The 17,485-nt window shown below is 38.4% G+C and overlaps 2 protein-coding genes across 6 annotated transcripts; one reads left to right on the forward strand and one right to left on the reverse strand.

The window, feature by feature from the left end:
* The first annotated feature begins 2,643 nt into the window (after positions 1 to 2,643).
* On the forward strand, positions 2,644 to 11,401 carry LOC117733534 (protein-glutamine gamma-glutamyltransferase 2-like). The gene is made up of 15 exons (XM_034537272.1): positions 2,644 to 2,730; positions 3,120 to 3,305; positions 3,389 to 3,622; positions 3,861 to 3,979; positions 5,088 to 5,216; positions 6,017 to 6,185; positions 6,690 to 6,822; positions 6,969 to 7,072; positions 7,681 to 7,769; positions 8,093 to 8,246; positions 8,612 to 8,700; positions 9,096 to 9,279; positions 9,405 to 9,565; positions 10,286 to 10,422; positions 10,715 to 11,401. Exons 1-15 carry the CDS (start codon positions 2,721 to 2,723, stop codon positions 10,860 to 10,862), a joined length of 2,046 nt encoding a protein of 681 aa, XP_034393163.1. The 5' UTR covers positions 2,644 to 2,720; the 3' UTR covers positions 10,863 to 11,401.
* A 278-nt stretch (positions 11,402 to 11,679) lies between these two features.
* Positions 11,680 to 15,856, reverse strand: LOC117733731 (kelch-like protein 10). 5 transcript variants are annotated; one of them, XM_034537570.1, is made up of 6 exons: positions 15,794 to 15,840; positions 15,061 to 15,143; positions 14,002 to 14,488; positions 12,802 to 13,419; positions 12,303 to 12,452; positions 11,680 to 12,072 (listed from the first exon to the last, which is right to left on the reverse strand). In XM_034537570.1, exons 3-6 carry the CDS (start codon positions 14,416 to 14,418, stop codon positions 11,722 to 11,724), a joined length of 1,536 nt encoding a protein of 511 aa, XP_034393461.1. In that variant the 5' UTR covers positions 14,419 to 14,488; positions 15,061 to 15,143; positions 15,794 to 15,840; the 3' UTR covers positions 11,680 to 11,721. The 5 variants fall into 5 exon arrangements, with proteins under 5 accessions (XP_034393461.1, XP_034393457.1, XP_034393458.1 ...); XM_034537566.1 differs by having other exon boundaries at positions 15,061 to 15,856; XM_034537567.1 differs by lacking the exon at positions 15,794 to 15,840 and having other exon boundaries at positions 12,351 to 12,452; positions 15,061 to 15,300.
* Between the last annotated feature and the right edge of the window lie 1,629 nt (positions 15,857 to 17,485).

Genomic DNA, 17,485 nt, shown 5'->3' on the forward strand with positions numbered 1-17,485 from the left:
TTTCAAAAAAATATACATATATATATAAATGTTCTCATCTTATGCTTGAGTTTTTCATTTGAAAAGTAAACCATAATCATTAACTTAAATCTGATTTAAATTAGTTATGCATGTTTTTGTTTTGTTTCTTACTGTTATAATGTTATCTCTCTTTCTTGTTTATATTGTTATTGATTTGATTGGATGACTGAGTTTTACTATGTAAAGTGCCTTTTGAGTAAAGTGCTATACAAATAAAATATTGTATTATTATTATAATTAAATTGTACACACAGTAACACTTTGTTTGAGAATATTCAGACTTGAGATAAGTGTGTAGCCGAGTTAGTGTGACATTCAGAATTGCTGCTAAAACCAAGCCTGTATTTGATTTAGTTTTTATTTAATAAATTAATCCTTTCTATTTATATAGTAGTAGCCATCTCAGATAATCTTGCTTTGCATTAAAGGTGTTATATTAATCCAATTATTAGTATTATTGTTATAAGAACAATGTGTTCCTTGAATATTGTTGCAGATCATCACTCTGCTGAAGCTGTTCAGTCCTGTGGGGGATCCTGTGGCCACCAGACGGACATTTCTTCTGTGTGAACAAAGACAATATTTGATGTGGCTACAGTCACACGGAAGTCAGCTTTGTCTGGTCACAAGGTTTTGTTTTTAAAGATGGTTTGATGTGTTGATATCATGTGTCAGTCACTTAAATGTGGCTGTCTTATATCAGACAAGAAGAGCAAGAAGAGGCTACATGGATGATGTGGCTGACGGATTCACCATGAGACACATTATTTTGTGGGATCTTCTGTGCTGTGCAGCTCCTACAATTATTAATATGCAGGGATCAACGAAGGTTGCATTTAGTTATCTTCATGGAAATCCACCGCTTTTGTGAAAGAAACACACAGGACCAGCATCACCACACATTCGGGTGCACCGCTTTGTGTTTCATGCTCCTGTATATTATATATATATATATAATGTATTCTCTTGACAAGTGAATCACGTTGTTTTGGTTACAGGATCACAAGGAAACTATTGTTCAAGTCCAGACTTGAGCTGAAGGTCCAGACTTAAAGTCGATGACCATAAATAGAGAAGCATGTAATTTGTGCAGATACAGAGAAGTAAAAGGATTTGATGGTGTATTTATTATTACAGATTGAATTCATATATAAAGATATTTCTTTTTCTCCACACTTAAAGGGTTTCCTATTCATTTATTTTGGGACATTTTTATACTGCTGCTGTTTTGTTTTTATCTGTCTGGCTCTGAGATTCGTACTGTAGTCCTGTAGTTAATAATTTATTAGATGGGACTGACCACTTGTATGTGTGTTTCCACATCTGGATTTGTTCTGCTCTGTAACCCATGCATTTAATACGGAGTGAAAATATCTTGAAAGACCAGCTTGTCTACACAGCAGATGTCTAGAGGTTTACAGACATACAACACTTACTGTTTTTTAGGATTCACGAATAGTTCCAAACTGATCAATGCTCCAGCTACACCTACGTTAAAAAGGACCATCACAAAAAAAGCCTTTTTTAGATTATTTTGTTATCCTAACAAAGATGAAACAGGTCATATCCATGTTTCTATTGCTTACTTGCTTTCTTACAAGCTTTTTTTTCTTTTCCGTTAATGTGTTAATTGTTGTTTTCTTTCTTTCTTTAGGTTTTTTTTTTTTAAGTTTCGCATTGTGTTGTTTCTTCCCTCTTAAATGACAAAAGGGAACATGGAGATTTGTCCCCAGACTGTGCTGATACTTCACTTCCGTATTTCACAGACTCATGACAGCCGTAGACACTTATTGCAAAAAGTTTCAATTTCCCTATTTACAGTTTTAAATTTAGACCTGAACACCACTCTAGTTGAAATCAGTTTTCAGTTCTTTATTTTTATTCCTCTGGCTAAAATGATTTAATGCATGTTCTGGACAAATTTAATGAAATATACAGCCACAATCCTTTCTGTTCGGCCTTCACCAACAGTTTTGTTTCTTTCATCCATTCACCAATCCGAAAATAACGCACAGTAAAGTTTCAGTTTCGTGACCTTTTTACAACTTCCCCCAGTAGCTCCAAAATGTAAATGTGAAAATATGTGACGTATTTTACAGAAAAAGCTGCTAACTTGCAGAACAGTTTTTACTGTATTATGTGTAATTTCCTGTTTTACAGTATATCATTTACAGTTTCTGATTAATCTTGAATTATAATATTTTATTTATGTTGAATCATAAATTAATTTGCAATATTTTGCAGCTACAAAAAGTTCCATCAATAAAGTATGAAGAGAAATCACTTTAACGCATCTTGTACATAGATGTGTGTTTATTGTGATATGCTATATTCTATATTATGTAACACACACAAAACCTCACTTGTGCATTACCTGTAATTTGCTGGCTAAGGACCAACTAAAGTAACAGGATGTTATGCTGTTTGTCTGTTTGCGCTTTTGTTTCCAGCAGAAATCTTTCACAATATTTGTAATGGTCTGTGTAAAAATGTATGAATAAAGAGGAATAAGTGTAAGTGTAAGTCTAAAAACAGATTCACTGATGCAACAAATAGACAGATGGGGGCATGAAGATCAGGTTGCCCATGCTATAAATACAGCGGCCGTTACGCTGCGGGACTGTGAAGCAATGAGCTCCGGCTGCAGCTGAAGAGTCACTTTCCGCACCAAGTGGAGGGACAAGAACTTAAGTGCAGACATGAGTCAAGGTGAGCAGAAAGAAAACCTGCATGTGTCTCTTATTGTAGGTCAGTGGTTCAAATGTTATTATTGGAGAGTATTATGTACAACTGAATATGCAGTTTCTCGTTGTGTTACTTCACACAGTCAAACTATTTAAAAGTGTCAGATTACAAGTCAAATGTGAAATATGATGGGCATTTCCATGACATTGGATATGTCCCAATGGAGGACAGAGTAACACTATCGGATGTCTTGCTGATTTCTTGTGATGTATCATCTTGAGAATGTTCGCGAGGGTGATCAATTTTAGATAACGTCATTAAGTGATCAAGTTGTTATATTTGTAGTCTGTTGCCACTCGTTAACCTTTTGAATTGATGTCACAAGTGATCTGTGTGTCCATCTCTACACACAGCCTTGGATATTGAGTATTGTGATCTCGACATTAAGAGCAACACCAGTAGCCACCATACTGACCTGTGTGGACGGGAGCGTTTGATTGTAAGAAGGGGACAGCCCTTTAATATCATTTTACATCTGAAACCTGGCAGCAAAGAGTTCAAACCGGGTGACACAAGCTTCACACTCATCGTTGAAACTGGTAAGCGTGCATGCATGAGGATTTGTGTTTCTCTCATCTAGATTTAGATTTAATAGTTTTAGATGTAATCTCTGTCTCTCCAGGTCCGTTACCCAGAGCAGAATCAGACACCAAAGTTTCTTTTGGTCTGCGTGACCCCACAGTGGACAGTGAATGGAGCGCATCTGCTTCTCATGGTCCCTCCGGAAACACGGTTAATGTTTCTATTGATTCCTCACCCAACGCCCCCATAGGGGTCTATTATCTGACTCTGGACCAGGACGGGCAGAAGACCAGTTTAGGACAGTTCACCCTGCTTTTTAATGCTTGGTGCTCCAGTAAGTACATCACGTTTTTTATCCAAATGATTTATGATGATTTATGTTATGTCTTGTGCTCCTCATGGAGCTTGTATTTTCTTTCTAATCAATGGTCATTGTGTTAATTTGCTAAACGTAAATGTAAGTTAAAAAATGAAGATAAGTTACATTCCACCTGCAGCTGTAAAGCATTGACATTCCTCTGTATATTGACTATAATCATGCTGAATGTGTTGGTGCTCTGTCTGGCTCACAGGAGATGCTGTTTACATGCGCAATGAGTCGAAGAGGCAGGAGTATGTTTTGGCACAATGTGGACAGATATACAGAGGAACACATAAACGGATCAAAGGGAAACCTTGGAACTTTGGACAGGTACGGGTTGCAAAATTCCGGGAATATTCAAAGTTGGAAACTTTCCACGAGAATTAACGGGAATGAACGGTAATATATGGGAATTAACAGGAATAAACTGGAAATGTTGGGGTAATTTAACTGTATGTATATTGTCATAAGCAGACATGCATGCAAACATTTATAATACAACTTTTAAAAATGACATTTTTGACTTTTTTGACATTTTGTGAGTAACTTTCATCGAACAACAAAAACATGAACGTTGAATAAAAAAGGTGTATTCCCTATGATCACCACCCCCCAACCCAATTTTTTTCCCCTGAATCCTTTCAGGTCTAAATGCTTTCTTCCTGGACCTCATCAACGTCCTGTCTACTGTATACAAATAAACTTGGTATTAAAATGAACATGGCTTCAGTTTACCAAGTAATCAATATGCTAGGTAATGACAAACAGTGTTGGGAAAGTTCACTTTCTACATGAACTAGTTCAGTTCATAGTTCACACATTTTAAAATGAACTAGTTCAGTTCATAGTTCATAATTAAAAATGTTGAACTAAGTTCACAGCTCCAAAAAATGATTCAGTTATTTTTTTCAATAGGTTGCGAGCTATAATTGAAATCTCTATCTGTCTGCAATACCGCTCTTGGCCTCTACGCAACTCTGCGCTCTCACACTTGGAAGGCATAGGGCTGAAACGTTCAGACAACACTGATGACAAAGACGTTCAAAAACAACAACATTTTATGTTTATGTTTCTGGCAGACAATGTTCCCAACCAGCTGCATTCAGGGTCCAGCTGAGATAGACGTGCATAGTCTTGTTCTCAACTACATTTAAGTTCCCTGTTATATGGTTTTCCAGAATTCCCAAGCCAAAATTCCCGTGCAAACTTTCCAGAAATTTACCGGAAACTTTCCGCCCCTTTGCAACCCTAGGTACACACACCATGTCAAATGTTATTCGTTCAATAAAAATCAACAAACTGTGTATAATCTCACAATTATTCTTATAAATTTCTTCCATAGTTTACTCTGATCATAATACTGTCATTAACCAAATAAACATGCTTCAAATTGCTGCTCACTAATCTCTTTCGGTCTTGCCTGTTTCTCTGTCCTTAGTTTGAACCAGGAATACTGGATATTTGTCTGAAGCTCATGGATGAAAATCCTAAATTTGTCTCTAACGCCGACGAGGACTGCTCTGCCAGGAGAAATCCCATTTATGTGACCAGGGTGCTGAGTGCTATGGTAGGTCTGTGTCCAATACCTGTTAGACCCTGTGGATGTTATTTATCCAGCCTGGGAATAGCCTTCATTTTAGATGAACAGGCAGAGATTACCATGGTGCACCAGAAAAGAGAAAACCCTCAGTCTGCTACTTTATATTCTGACTCCCCTGTTGTTCTGCAGGGGGGACCAGGGGAATGTGTATCGTCTCCCCAGGCAACCTTTGAGAAAGAAACTCCTTTCTTCGCTGCATATATCTATCATCATGAGCAGCTCTGATTCCAAGCAGGTGGCAAAGAGCAGTGTAGATAAATTAAAAGTCTGTCGGCATGTTTTTCCTGCTGCAAGTCCAAATAGCTAAATGAGAAATCCAACACTGACGATGTGGACAGTGGCAACACTTTGGTTCTTTTTCATGAATTCATTATCTGGCATGGATAGATCTTTGTCTAGTAATGCTGATGGATATCTGAAGAAAATCTGATATGAAAATAAGGAGTCCTGAAAAGATCTTAAGGCTTATGGAAATGTGTTTTTTTCATATTCATATTGTTGGATTTCTATTCCCATTATGTGCTTTAATCTTTTCAGGCCTCGGTGAGTTTGATGAGGTCGGATCAAGTATTTTTCCCAAATAAGCCGGTGTTGCTGTCAAAATTGTTAAAATTATTTAGGTGACTTTATCCATGAAAGACCTGCGGACACTAAAAAAAAATTAAAGAAAACCTTGTACATATAGATTTAAAATTGATATAGTTTCATGCTTATACGTTTCGATTCCCATTCTCTCATTCTTCTCTCCCTCTTGTCTGTGCCCACAGATCAACAGTAATGATGACAGAGGTGTGCTGGTGGGAAATTGGGGAGAGATTACTGATGGGGTTCATCCAGGAAAGTGGATCGGCAGCGGTGACATTCTTCACCAGTGGGCAGAAAGTGGCTCCGTCCGCTACGGCCAATGTTGGGTCTTTGCTGCTCTCGCATGCACAGGTTGGAGCCCAGTATGTCCCAGAATGAGTGTCTGACAACAAATTGACTGTTTTTTCATGAACAGTTCTTGTGTTTTACATACACTTAGTGATGATATTCACATGTCACGTTGACCTAATGCCATTTAACGGAAACAAAATGCATAACTGAATGCATGTGATTAAATTCATTTGAAACATTTAAATTAACCCACTGCGTGCCATCACTCGCGAATGCAATATATACATAATTTCTTAAACGGGTACTGACTCCTGCTGTATTGTCTCTTAGAACACACTTCTGCTCAGTCACATCCTCCAGTCGCGTCCACTGCCACACAATCCAATCTTTGTATCAGAACACTACATTTAGGAACTGACGCCATGGCTTTGAAGCCCCTTACCCCATGTGACTATTTTATGTGATGATTTTATTTTGAGTCTTTTTTATGACAGTTACTATCTCTAGTATTTCTTTGCTTGAGTTAGCGGCTGTGATGAAGTGTGGCTCTCCTCCGTCCTCCAGTGTCCCGTGCCCTGGGTATCCCATGTCGGGTGGTTACTAACTTTGGATCCGCTCACGATACTGACGCCAACCTGATGATAGAAAACCTGTATGATGAAAACGGTGAACCAATGTCTCATGGTGATTCAATATGGTGAGTGCGTGGTAGTGATTATTACCAGGTTGTTGCGCAAACACTTATTCATGAACACAACTGTCTTCAAAACATCTTATTTTACATTGTTGTACTGATCGAAGCATGCTAATGTTACTGTCCTTTATCTGTCTAATTTTTACCAGGAACTTCCACGTTTGGGTGGACAGCTGGATGAGCCGCCCTGATTTGGGATCAGAGTTTGATGGGTGGCAAACCAGTGACCCAACTCCACAGGAGACAAGTGAAGGTACATTTTCATTTTAATGACTAGTTGTTTGTGCTGTTTCCCCAAAACCATTCAATGAGTTTAGTTTTAGTTTCCATGCTGCCTTGGTAAACCAGTTACAGAAAAAAGATATAATGTTAAACACTTGAGCAATGACTCTCACTGCGTCAAGGTGGTACAAAGATGGGTCCTAATCAGTTGCACGCCAAGTCGCAGTATTTAACAATGGAAGTTAGTCTCAGCTTTGGCTAGAGGTCACAGGTGTTTGATTATGGCCGAACTTGTGAGAGCTTGTGTTTGGCAGGTTTCCTCATTTCGAGACAATTATCCTTCATATAGTAAAAAGAAGTGATATGTAACGCATCACAGCAGATGTAACATTTATTCACTATTTTACCGTACACAGATAATTTGCCACTTTTTAGAGACCTGTTACATTCCAGCCCTTAATTTTGACTTCTCGATCTTGTATTAAAACACTAACTAAAAAACAACAGTTAGGTTTCTTAACATACTTGACCTGCTCATTCTCTCTGCAAGTGATACATCATCACCAAAAAATGTTGAGCATCCCAGCATTGACTGCTGAAATGAACCCTGCGTTGTCTCTGGATGTGTGATGCTGTCAGGTGTTTTCTGTTGTGGACCGTCCTCTCTGAAGGCCATCAAGGAAGGAGAACTGACCAAGAAGTATGATGCTCCCTTTATTTTTGCTGAGGTGAGTTTTTTAATGTAACAATTGATAGAGAATCGCACAGGAAATGTACATAGTTTACATTTAAGTTGGACTCCAATGGTTTTAATGAGGGTCCTATTTAGAAGTTTTCTTCAACGACAAGACCTGAGCCAAGTTGATTCATTGTGTGTTCTGACACATAGTTTTAGAGATACTGTTTATGGTTTGTGTATATAAACATGTGTTTTCTGCTGTTACAGGTTGTGTCAAGTGCCTGTATAATTGCTCGCCTGTTTAAATGACTGAATGTCTTTATAATAAGTGTCAGTTAATGTCAGTTCATGTCCTCTCATGTCATGTGTTAGGTTAATGCAGATGTTGTGGACTTGGTCCGCCTGTCAAATGGAGAGTTTGTCAAGTTTAGTGGATCAACTAAATCTGTTGGACGCTTCATCAGCACCAAAGCTGTGGGCTCAGATAAGAGACACGACATCACACACCAGTACAAGTATCCAGAAGGTACTACAGACTGCAAAGACTCCAAATCATACACCTATTTAAATATATGCAAAAGATCCCAGGTGCACCTTCAATGTTTTGATTAAAATATTGTCCATGTACACAAATGTGTGCTTTGGACTCAGTGTACAGGCGTTGTGTTACTCTCCTTCCACTGTAATCAGAGACACACGGGTGTCATATATCTCACACTGTACCTGTAAACATAGAGACACAGATGACCTCATTTACCTGAATTTAATGATGTTGCACGGATCCATTTCTATTAAATCTATATGATGATAGTTTTGAAGGAGACAACCTGTATTTGACACAGGACCTTGAACAAGACAGTTGCATTTTTTCGTGATTCTGATGGTGTTCAGGCTCAAAGGAGGAGAGGCAGGTGTATGAGAAGGCACAACACCACAACAAGGTCCAGCAGCGAGGAGAAGAGCCGGGGCTGCGTCTCAAGGTGTTTATTTTATTTATTTATTTTACTGTCGTTACATATTCATGTGGTACAACAAATATTGTAGAAAGATAACATAGAAAAGAACTTGAAGCAACTTAATTCAAATGTGTCTGCAAAGAGATCTGACAATGGGTACAACAACGTGAGAGTTTTCAAAAATATATGAAAAACTGTGGGAAGAATGAAGAAAATTGTCACAAGTTATAAATAACTAATATTGGAACGACATACAGCTACAAATGGTTATTAGAGACTTTTCACGAGCATGTAGCCTCATGTGAAAACTGGTTTCATTAAGTGTCCCCTTTAGATAGATAGATGAACAATAAATCCATTTATATTATTGTAGTCCATGATTTAAATAAACAAAACCATCTTGTAAATCTTTTTTTCAGATCAAACTGGCTAATAACATGATTGTGGGATCAGACTTTGAGGTGCACGCTGTCCTCACTAACAACTGCCTGGAAGCAAAGATCTGCACCTTCCTGTTCTTCGCCAAAGCTGGTGGCTACAACGGAAGAAAAGGAGAGAGCTGCGGATATACATCGGACAAAGTGGAGGTGCCCTCTGGAGAAGGTCAGCTTCCATCTGAGTGCAAACACCACCATCTGTCACGATCCCTTTCTCATGCTGAATATTGCGTTAACATGATTTTAATCACAGAATAAACATGTACATAATGTATGTGTTTTTTTTTTTAGAAAGGCACCTGTCCCTAAAACTGGAGTATGACCGTTATGGATCAGTGATCAGCCCCGACAGGTTGATCCAGCTGTCAGCCATCACCATCGACAAGCAGATTATACATTACCACAAGGTTGAGAAGACCATTGTGCTGGACGAGCCAGAGATAGAGGTCAAGGTATGTGCGATGGACAGGTGAAAGAAAAGTATTCATGAGCAATACAAATATTCTCTTGTGTTACGTTTTTTTAAACCATTGTGAATAAATACATAATTTTACCTTCTGGCCAAAACAGAACATTAGTAGGAAGATTTGATTCCACATGTTTAATGTTATTACTTTATTCTTTATTTGTATCGGCTTTTGTAAAGTCTGTACATTCTTTTGATTCTCGGTCAAATCTGAATCACTCTGCAACTGCTGTTTGTATTTTGTAAAAGTAAAGTAACCAGTTAGAATAGAGATGTTATGTGGAAGTTTACCAGGATGAAGCTTAAGTGGTAAGTATGCTATTAGGTCTGGTAAAGTTGACAGGCCAGAGGCCCAAACACTATTTAGCTGTTTCACTAATGGTTTTATGGGCCTATCGGGGGTGTAACGTTCTGTTGTAAAGATGTAGTTGCTAATTCCTTATGCCTCGTTGAATAAAGCGATAGATCTAGAGATATCTCTTTTTGTCTTTTCTCATGGTTACATTTTGTAAAACTTAAACTTAAATGTGTACAGGAGGGTATTGAATAGATAACAGAAAAGTTTGGATTTAACTAGAAATTACTATTTCCTGTCATCATTTATTGAAACTCAATCACAGATTCCTTATGACATAATTTGAATCATTTACTACATTATATAACCTCTCACATCATGAAACATGTTTATCTGAACACCTCACTGCAGCTGGTGGGAGAAGCCACGGTGAACCAGTTAGTGACAGCAGAGCTGAGCATGTTGAACCCTTTACCAGAGCCGGTGCAGGACTGCAGCTTCACTGTAGAGGGGGTCGGCCTCACTGACGGCAAACCCATAACAGCGAGGTATGTCAGCTCCATCCCAACTGTTATGAGTGGATTTTCTTCTATGCTTTCTTTTTCTTCTTTATGTGTTTAATTGTGTCACCCAACTCCCATCACAATTCATTGACAGTGGGTGTTTGTGTAAACAAAACTAAAATCCCATTTTTTACCACACAGTTATTCCTATTTTAGTAATAAAATGCATCTTAAACTCGTACAGCCAAGTACAAGATGTTGTCCTGTGATTTGTGCAGAGAGAAAACAGAAAAATCAGATATTTTGTGTGGTTACTCATTGTGTATAATTATTGCAGGATTGGAACTGTGGGCCCCTTACAGGACGCTAAGGCCAGCGTTGAGTTCAGTCCCACGAGTGCCGGCTCCAACGTGCTGTTGGTGAACTTTGATAGTGACAAACTGAAAAACATCAATAGTTTCATTAATGTTGTTGTGAAGGAATAAGCAGCTGCCAAAGTCTAATTGATTAATTGGACAATAGTCAGTGAGATTACAGGACTGAGACTATATAATTGTTAATCTACTCATCCATATGTTGTACTAGAACATACCATACTATTATAGGACACACCATCAAAATATTTTCCAGAGTAATTTCATCACGTAACACACGATGATCCATTTCCAGTTACTGAGAAACAAATTGACCACCATTTAAATGTATCAATAAAGCCACTGCTACTAAAGTAGAGCATTTGTATGTTGAAGGGAGCAGTGCTTCCTCACCTCTTTTTAGGAAACATTTTGTCATTGATGATGAAGAAAAAAATCAAATAAGCTGACTACGAATATAAATTTGCCAAATATAAATCTTGGTGGTATTTGTTGTCTTGTGGTGTGTTTGTGTAGCTGCATACAGAGTGAAAATAAACTCTCAGCGGAAAGACATTGTCATCTCGTACATATACCTCATAGTATTTTATATAATAGGTAGAGTGGTCTTCTCTGGTATCATGTCTTCAATAAAACCCTGACTGGAAATGTACTGTATTATCTTTGAGAATTGCTCTATCACTCGGATGGGTGTCATCAGTTTTGTGTATCAGTCGACTCTGGAACAACCTTGAGTTTGTGTTGCATAAAACACACATGAAATATACAATGTTCATGCTGTTAAGTCGTATCAAGTCTCACTTTGACAGCCTTTTTGATATTCTGATTCTTTTCCAAGGTGAAATGTTTTCTTTCACCAGTTAATATTGCGAGTCACACAAACTTAAAATCTGTTATTACTGAAGTTACAGAAGCACTGCCATAGTTTGATGCATTTAGACATTTATTTACACAACAATACAGCTCATAGTCAGGTGGATTGTTCCATTTCATCTTCCTCTCTATTGGAAGATTGCAGGGTATGGTGAGGGGCAGAGTACTCGGCCAAGTTATGGAGTCCGTACAACATGCAACAGCTCAGGGCGCTGCGGGAGATCGCCATGTCCCTGACATAAGACCACTCGCTAGCATCATAACACTCGACCTCAAGGGTGGTGTTCAAGCCTTGGTAGCCTCCCACAACAAAGAGACGGTCATCGATCACTGCGATGCCGAAGTTACTGCGGGAGTTCAACATGGAGGGCACAGCGTGCCAGGTGTTGGTGTTGGGGTTGTAGGCCTCAACAGTGTCCAGGCGGCTGGTTCCATTGAAACCGCCAACCTTTAAGAGAGATTTCCATAATTTATCATTGTGCTGATTATTTTTTCAATTGATATACGAACCGCCCAACATATCAGAGGTACAACGATTTACTTGATTTGTAATGGAAATTCAATGTCGTCAAACAATTATGTCCATCTTTGCTCTATTTGTAACCTCTATCAGCAACATATTTTTTCATTCTTCAGAGTGTTTCTGTGTTATGTGAGTTAAGTGTTCAATGAGCTTACTGCAAAGACATGGTCTTTATAGTCAATGACCCCAAGTCCACTGCGTACGTTGTCCATGGAGGCAATCAGTGTCCACTGGTTGGTCTCTGGGTTGTAATATTCAGCCGTTGACAGGCACTCACTCCCATCGAAGCCACCGCAAATGTACACCTGGAGGGAATTTCAGAGGTAATAAGTCATCGTTTGAAGTTGTCCACTGAGGACAAGTACTATAAAATATTGATCAAAGTCTGTAGCCAGCTAAATTTTAGCCTAATTAATTGGGATTTGTTGTTAGGTAAAAACATAATCAATGAACATTTAATAGCTCACCTATGCACATTTGAGTGCTGGAATGTTTATGCAAAATAAGTTGTAAGTTGTTCTTCAGTAATACACAATACTATTTTTATCATTTATAATATTTTGGATAATTATTTCATTAATTTACAAAGCCTTGTGATCTTTTAAAATAAATAAACTCTACACTACCACTTCAATACTGAACACAGTAACCCACTTTTCCACGGAAGGCAGTGCTGCTGGCGTCACTCCTCCGCACATGCATAGGCGCAATGATAGTCCACTGGTTGATTCTGGGCTGATAGCGCTCAGCGCTTCTGAGTCGAAGATGTCCATCATAACCTCCCATGGCATATATGCACCCGTGCATCACAGTAACACTGACATAGCAGCGCCTCGAATGCATTTGTGTCACCTCCTGCCAGGTGTGCGTGCCCAGGTCCAACCGGTGCACACATCTGAACTGCTCAACATTGTCAAAGCCACCGACACAGTACACTGATGCATCGAGGAAAACTGCGCCATGGTAGGCCCGAGGAGTCTCCCCATTGCTTGGTACATTGACCCAGCAATTAGCACGGACATCGTATGCCTCGATGCTACTGATGGGTCTGTCAGCGCTCCAGCCTCCAATAGCCAACAGGATGGCAGGGGACAGTCGTGGGCGGCCCAAAGTGTTAAGCAAAGATGAGCCGGGCCACATCTCTGTTTGGAGGTCCAGCATGGTCGCCAGCGTCCTGGTGAGAATTGGTCGACACTCTTTACTTGCCCGCACCAGTTCGTTGTTTCTCACGACTTCTGTGATGAATGTTGGACTCATTAAAGCCAGCCTGACCTACACAAGTGGGAAAAAAGTTTAATTAACAAGAAATGATGATGTAATCGAGGAATAATGTTGCAAATACGTAGTTTTTACAGTAGATAACACTTGCAACTTACATAACTGAATATATTCCACTAAGTACAGTTTTTTGTCCATTTTTTTAAAATAACTAAATATAGAAAAGTTATGTTTAAAACAAATAGTGGCCAAAATATCTTTATTGGATTTTGTTTACACTCAAGTATCAATATCATGCAAACATTGTTGTTAAATGTGCTAGATTATGTGGAAAAACATCTATTTCTATTATTCATCTTGGGGCTGTTTGACCCTTAATTAACTCATTAAACATGTTGCATAAAGACAAAAACACCTTTTATTGACTGGTCTAAAATAGGACTCAGTATGTCCTGGTCTCAGTTTAGAATTTTGTCCTGAACTCTTTACAACTGGTCTTGACTGATGCAGACTTTAGGAAGGTGGTTTTGACTATAGCCCCAATCATGCTGTCGTACTCGTGATAACACTATTAGCAAGATGTAAAAGATACAAATCAAAAGTTAATGTAATGCCGGCTGAGTAATTGTCACTTACGTTGGACAAAAGCAGAGAGATGTATTCTCTGCGTTCCTCAGTTGCGTAGGCAATCCAGTGAAGGATGGCCCAGAACACCGTCTTCTCCTCCTTGACATTGAGTTGGTCATTCTCAATGATTTTAACCAGTTCTTGCACAGAGAGCAGCAGGAACTCTTCTGAGGTGGAAGCAACCTCCTTAAAGTGAGCTATTGTGTAAAGGAAGGCCTTGCGGTTCAGTTCGGGGGCGTAATAGACGTCTGTGAACCACCAGATGCTGATGCAGTTCTCTGGGGACAGGTACTCCTCCAGGAAGGAGCAGCAGGCTTGAACTATGCCCTCTACAATGAACTGGTCGGCTGCTATGAAAAGCTCTTCTACATTTTCTTGTGTCACAGGAACAGAGTCTGTGTAGGCAAACTCAATGATGAGCTTCATGATGTCAGGTGACACGTTGGAAATGTCAAAGACCTGACTGTCTGGGGTCGACCAGTGGGTGAAGAGGGCTCTGTGAGGCAGAAGGGTGGCACATAAGAAGGGGATTAAAAAAATGTCTCTAGTTCGTGGTTATAAAGTTTCATGAGGCTGCAATTAGTCTGGAGGTCACAACAGGTCATTTAAATGGACTCACTGCAATGAAATGGCTACTATGCAGACTAACATCATCACACATGAATACAGTTGGGCTCATTGGGTCTCAGCTATCCAGTCATACCCAATGTATGCAATTCCAAGGCTGTTTAGGGACCTCAGTGTGCACTACTATTTTAACACTTTTTAGAAGAGGGAAATATAATACATTTATACTGCATGCAAAAAAACGGCATATGTATTGCATAAAACTGCATGGGATTAGCAAAAAGACATAATGTGTAAAAAGGAGACTTGTGGGTATCCAGAGAGCCCATTTCCAGGCAGACACTTTGGAGTGAGAGGTCAAGGGACCCCTTTCAAATTGGCCATGCCAGTTCTTTTCTTGCCTGCCAGGCTAGCATGACATGCTTGGTAACAATGAATGCCTAAATGTATTTACACATGAATATTGTAAATCTAGTCATTACTAACACAAATTCAACTCACTGGAAGTACGGGCTGCAGTTGCAGAGGATGATCTTGTGCACGGGAAATTCAACGCTGTCCACTCTGACCACCGCGTCACAAAGCTCTTGTTCCAGACGAAGCTCGTTATACACGGACATCTTTGCTTCCAGTTTGAGAACTTTTACTGTTTATATCTGAGGTGCAGGTTTCTCTTCTGGCTCTCAACATAGGTCTCTAGTTGTATTTAAGTGACATTTATGCTCCTACACACGGTTACTAACAGGACTCAAGAACTGAATATTGTGACATCAGAGAAATGAGCGGCAACCAACATTCCAATAACAAGTTATTTTTAAAATAAAGTCGATTGACAGTTTGTGGCATTGTTCTATGATGGCAGTGTTTGCTATAATAGACATTAATATCTCATCATATGTTACCGAAGTGGGTTGTGTTAAGGCAATCCTCTAAACTCAAGCCGTGTTTGGCAATGTTTTGTATAGCTGCTAATCCACAGACATACAACGCTGCTCTGGAAACCTAGCAACCCTAATACCTATGCACAAAATTAATGTTGAGTTTGCCAGAAGCTATTTCACTGTATCTCAGGCCTACAATAAAGCAAAACAATGTTGTATGAAGTTCTTATCCATCAGCTTCCTCTTTAGTTCAGCTTTGACGAAAAATATATCAAAACATGATCAGTTGCCTGGGTGATGGGTGCTGTAATGTTGAGATTAATGTTATCCATTCATTTCTCCTCAAAACCCACCTCTTCAAACTCACCTTCACCTGCTAACCCCTGCACTCCACCCTCCACTATATGACTCATTCCTCAGAGTTTCTCAAGTTTTCTTCATTTCTTTTTATACCTGAAATGTTCTATTTGTTTGTTTGTTTGCTCTTTGTCTTTCTATTTTAGTTTAGTTTTGTATGTCTATGCCTTATGTAAAGCATCTTTGTGTGTTTTGAAAAGCGCTATATAAATTCGATGCATTATTATTATTATTTATTATTCATATAGGTACACATACATATATCTACAAAGGTCTGTCTGTGTCATAATAACAATGTCTATTTATGTTGTGTAATTGTTTAGATAAGTATGTCTTTAATTGATCCGGCTTTATTTAGTGATTTACATCAACTGTTTGGTTCTGTTTTGCAGCTGAGATAGCACACATTTAAAATATGGAGGAATTACAAAGAGTATGTAAGTAATTATTAATTCGGTAAAATAAAGTTATATGAAAGAGTCACGATAGTTAAGATGGGAGTGGTTTTGCTCTTCCCCCTTTTTCCAAGAAGAAAAAGCAACGAGAGGACTTCTTTCTCAGATATTTTAGACCTAATAATCTCAATTCAATTTTAATTAGAACTAATATATAGGTGCTTCTCAAACTCTCAAAAATCTCTCTAAATTTAAGTCAATCAAAGAATTTAATCAATCAGTCAATGATACGTGTCACTGATTCTACCTGGTCACATGTAATCCTTTCCAATTAGTTGTGGTTCATTGTTATTCATCGTACTCTTCATCTTTTTCTTTATTCATTCCTTTCATTTTGTTTATTTTATTTTTTCGTAGTTTTGTAGTTAGTCAAATCAGTTAATTTGTTGGTGCCTGTATGCCTTGAAAAGAACTCCGAACTAACCCTGAAATTAAGATTGTATTGACTAATATCACATTTTTAATTAGATTTTGAAAAGATTTCCCTATATATAAAAGGTTGGTTAGTTAAACTAATAGTGGCTTATGGCATAAGCTGAGTGCCATCATTCTGTTGTACTAAGTCATAATTTAACTATTTATAATCGTTACATATCTTGATATTAATTAGTTATTGTTTATTAAATCTGTGACAAGCAACAACATTACATACTCTTTGGCAGGGTGTATCATGGTCAGTGTATTTTTTACTTTAAAAAAACTCACAAGCAACAAAAGTGTGGATTTGTACCTCCAGACTTTATGCAGAATACACATGTTTGCATAAAGTCAGTTATCCACTGAACCACTGTCATTAGAGAACAGCACTACCCCTACTGGTAGAGTTATGCTAGTACAGTGCGATCCTGCAGAGGGAAACACGAACCACACAGCATGAAGGTAAAAAAAGATTAAAGGAAAGTCTACATTGAATCACATCAAATGTTGTATTGTGGTTGTATTGGACAACTTTAATTTACTGTTGAATTATATTTTAATCAAGTTTAATCACAGAAGGTTCTGACATTGGGGGTAATTTTAAAACACTAAAATTAGATAAAAAATATCGTTTTTTTAATGGTTACATCCAGCCCTCAGCTGAAGCTGCTGTGAATCACATGTATACCTGCTGTTTGAAATATGTTGTGGGTCCAGACTACCAGAAGAAATCAATCTAAGAGTTCACTGTTAAGTAATTGGCGCAGGATTTTTCGCTGTCACTGTAATCTTCTTTAAATAAAGCTCAAGCAGAAG

The sequence above is a fragment of the Cyclopterus lumpus genome, chromosome 7 (genome assembly GCF_009769545.1).
Source record: "Cyclopterus lumpus isolate fCycLum1 chromosome 7, fCycLum1.pri, whole genome shotgun sequence".
NCBI lineage: Eukaryota > Metazoa > Chordata > Actinopteri > Perciformes > Cyclopteridae > Cyclopterus > Cyclopterus lumpus.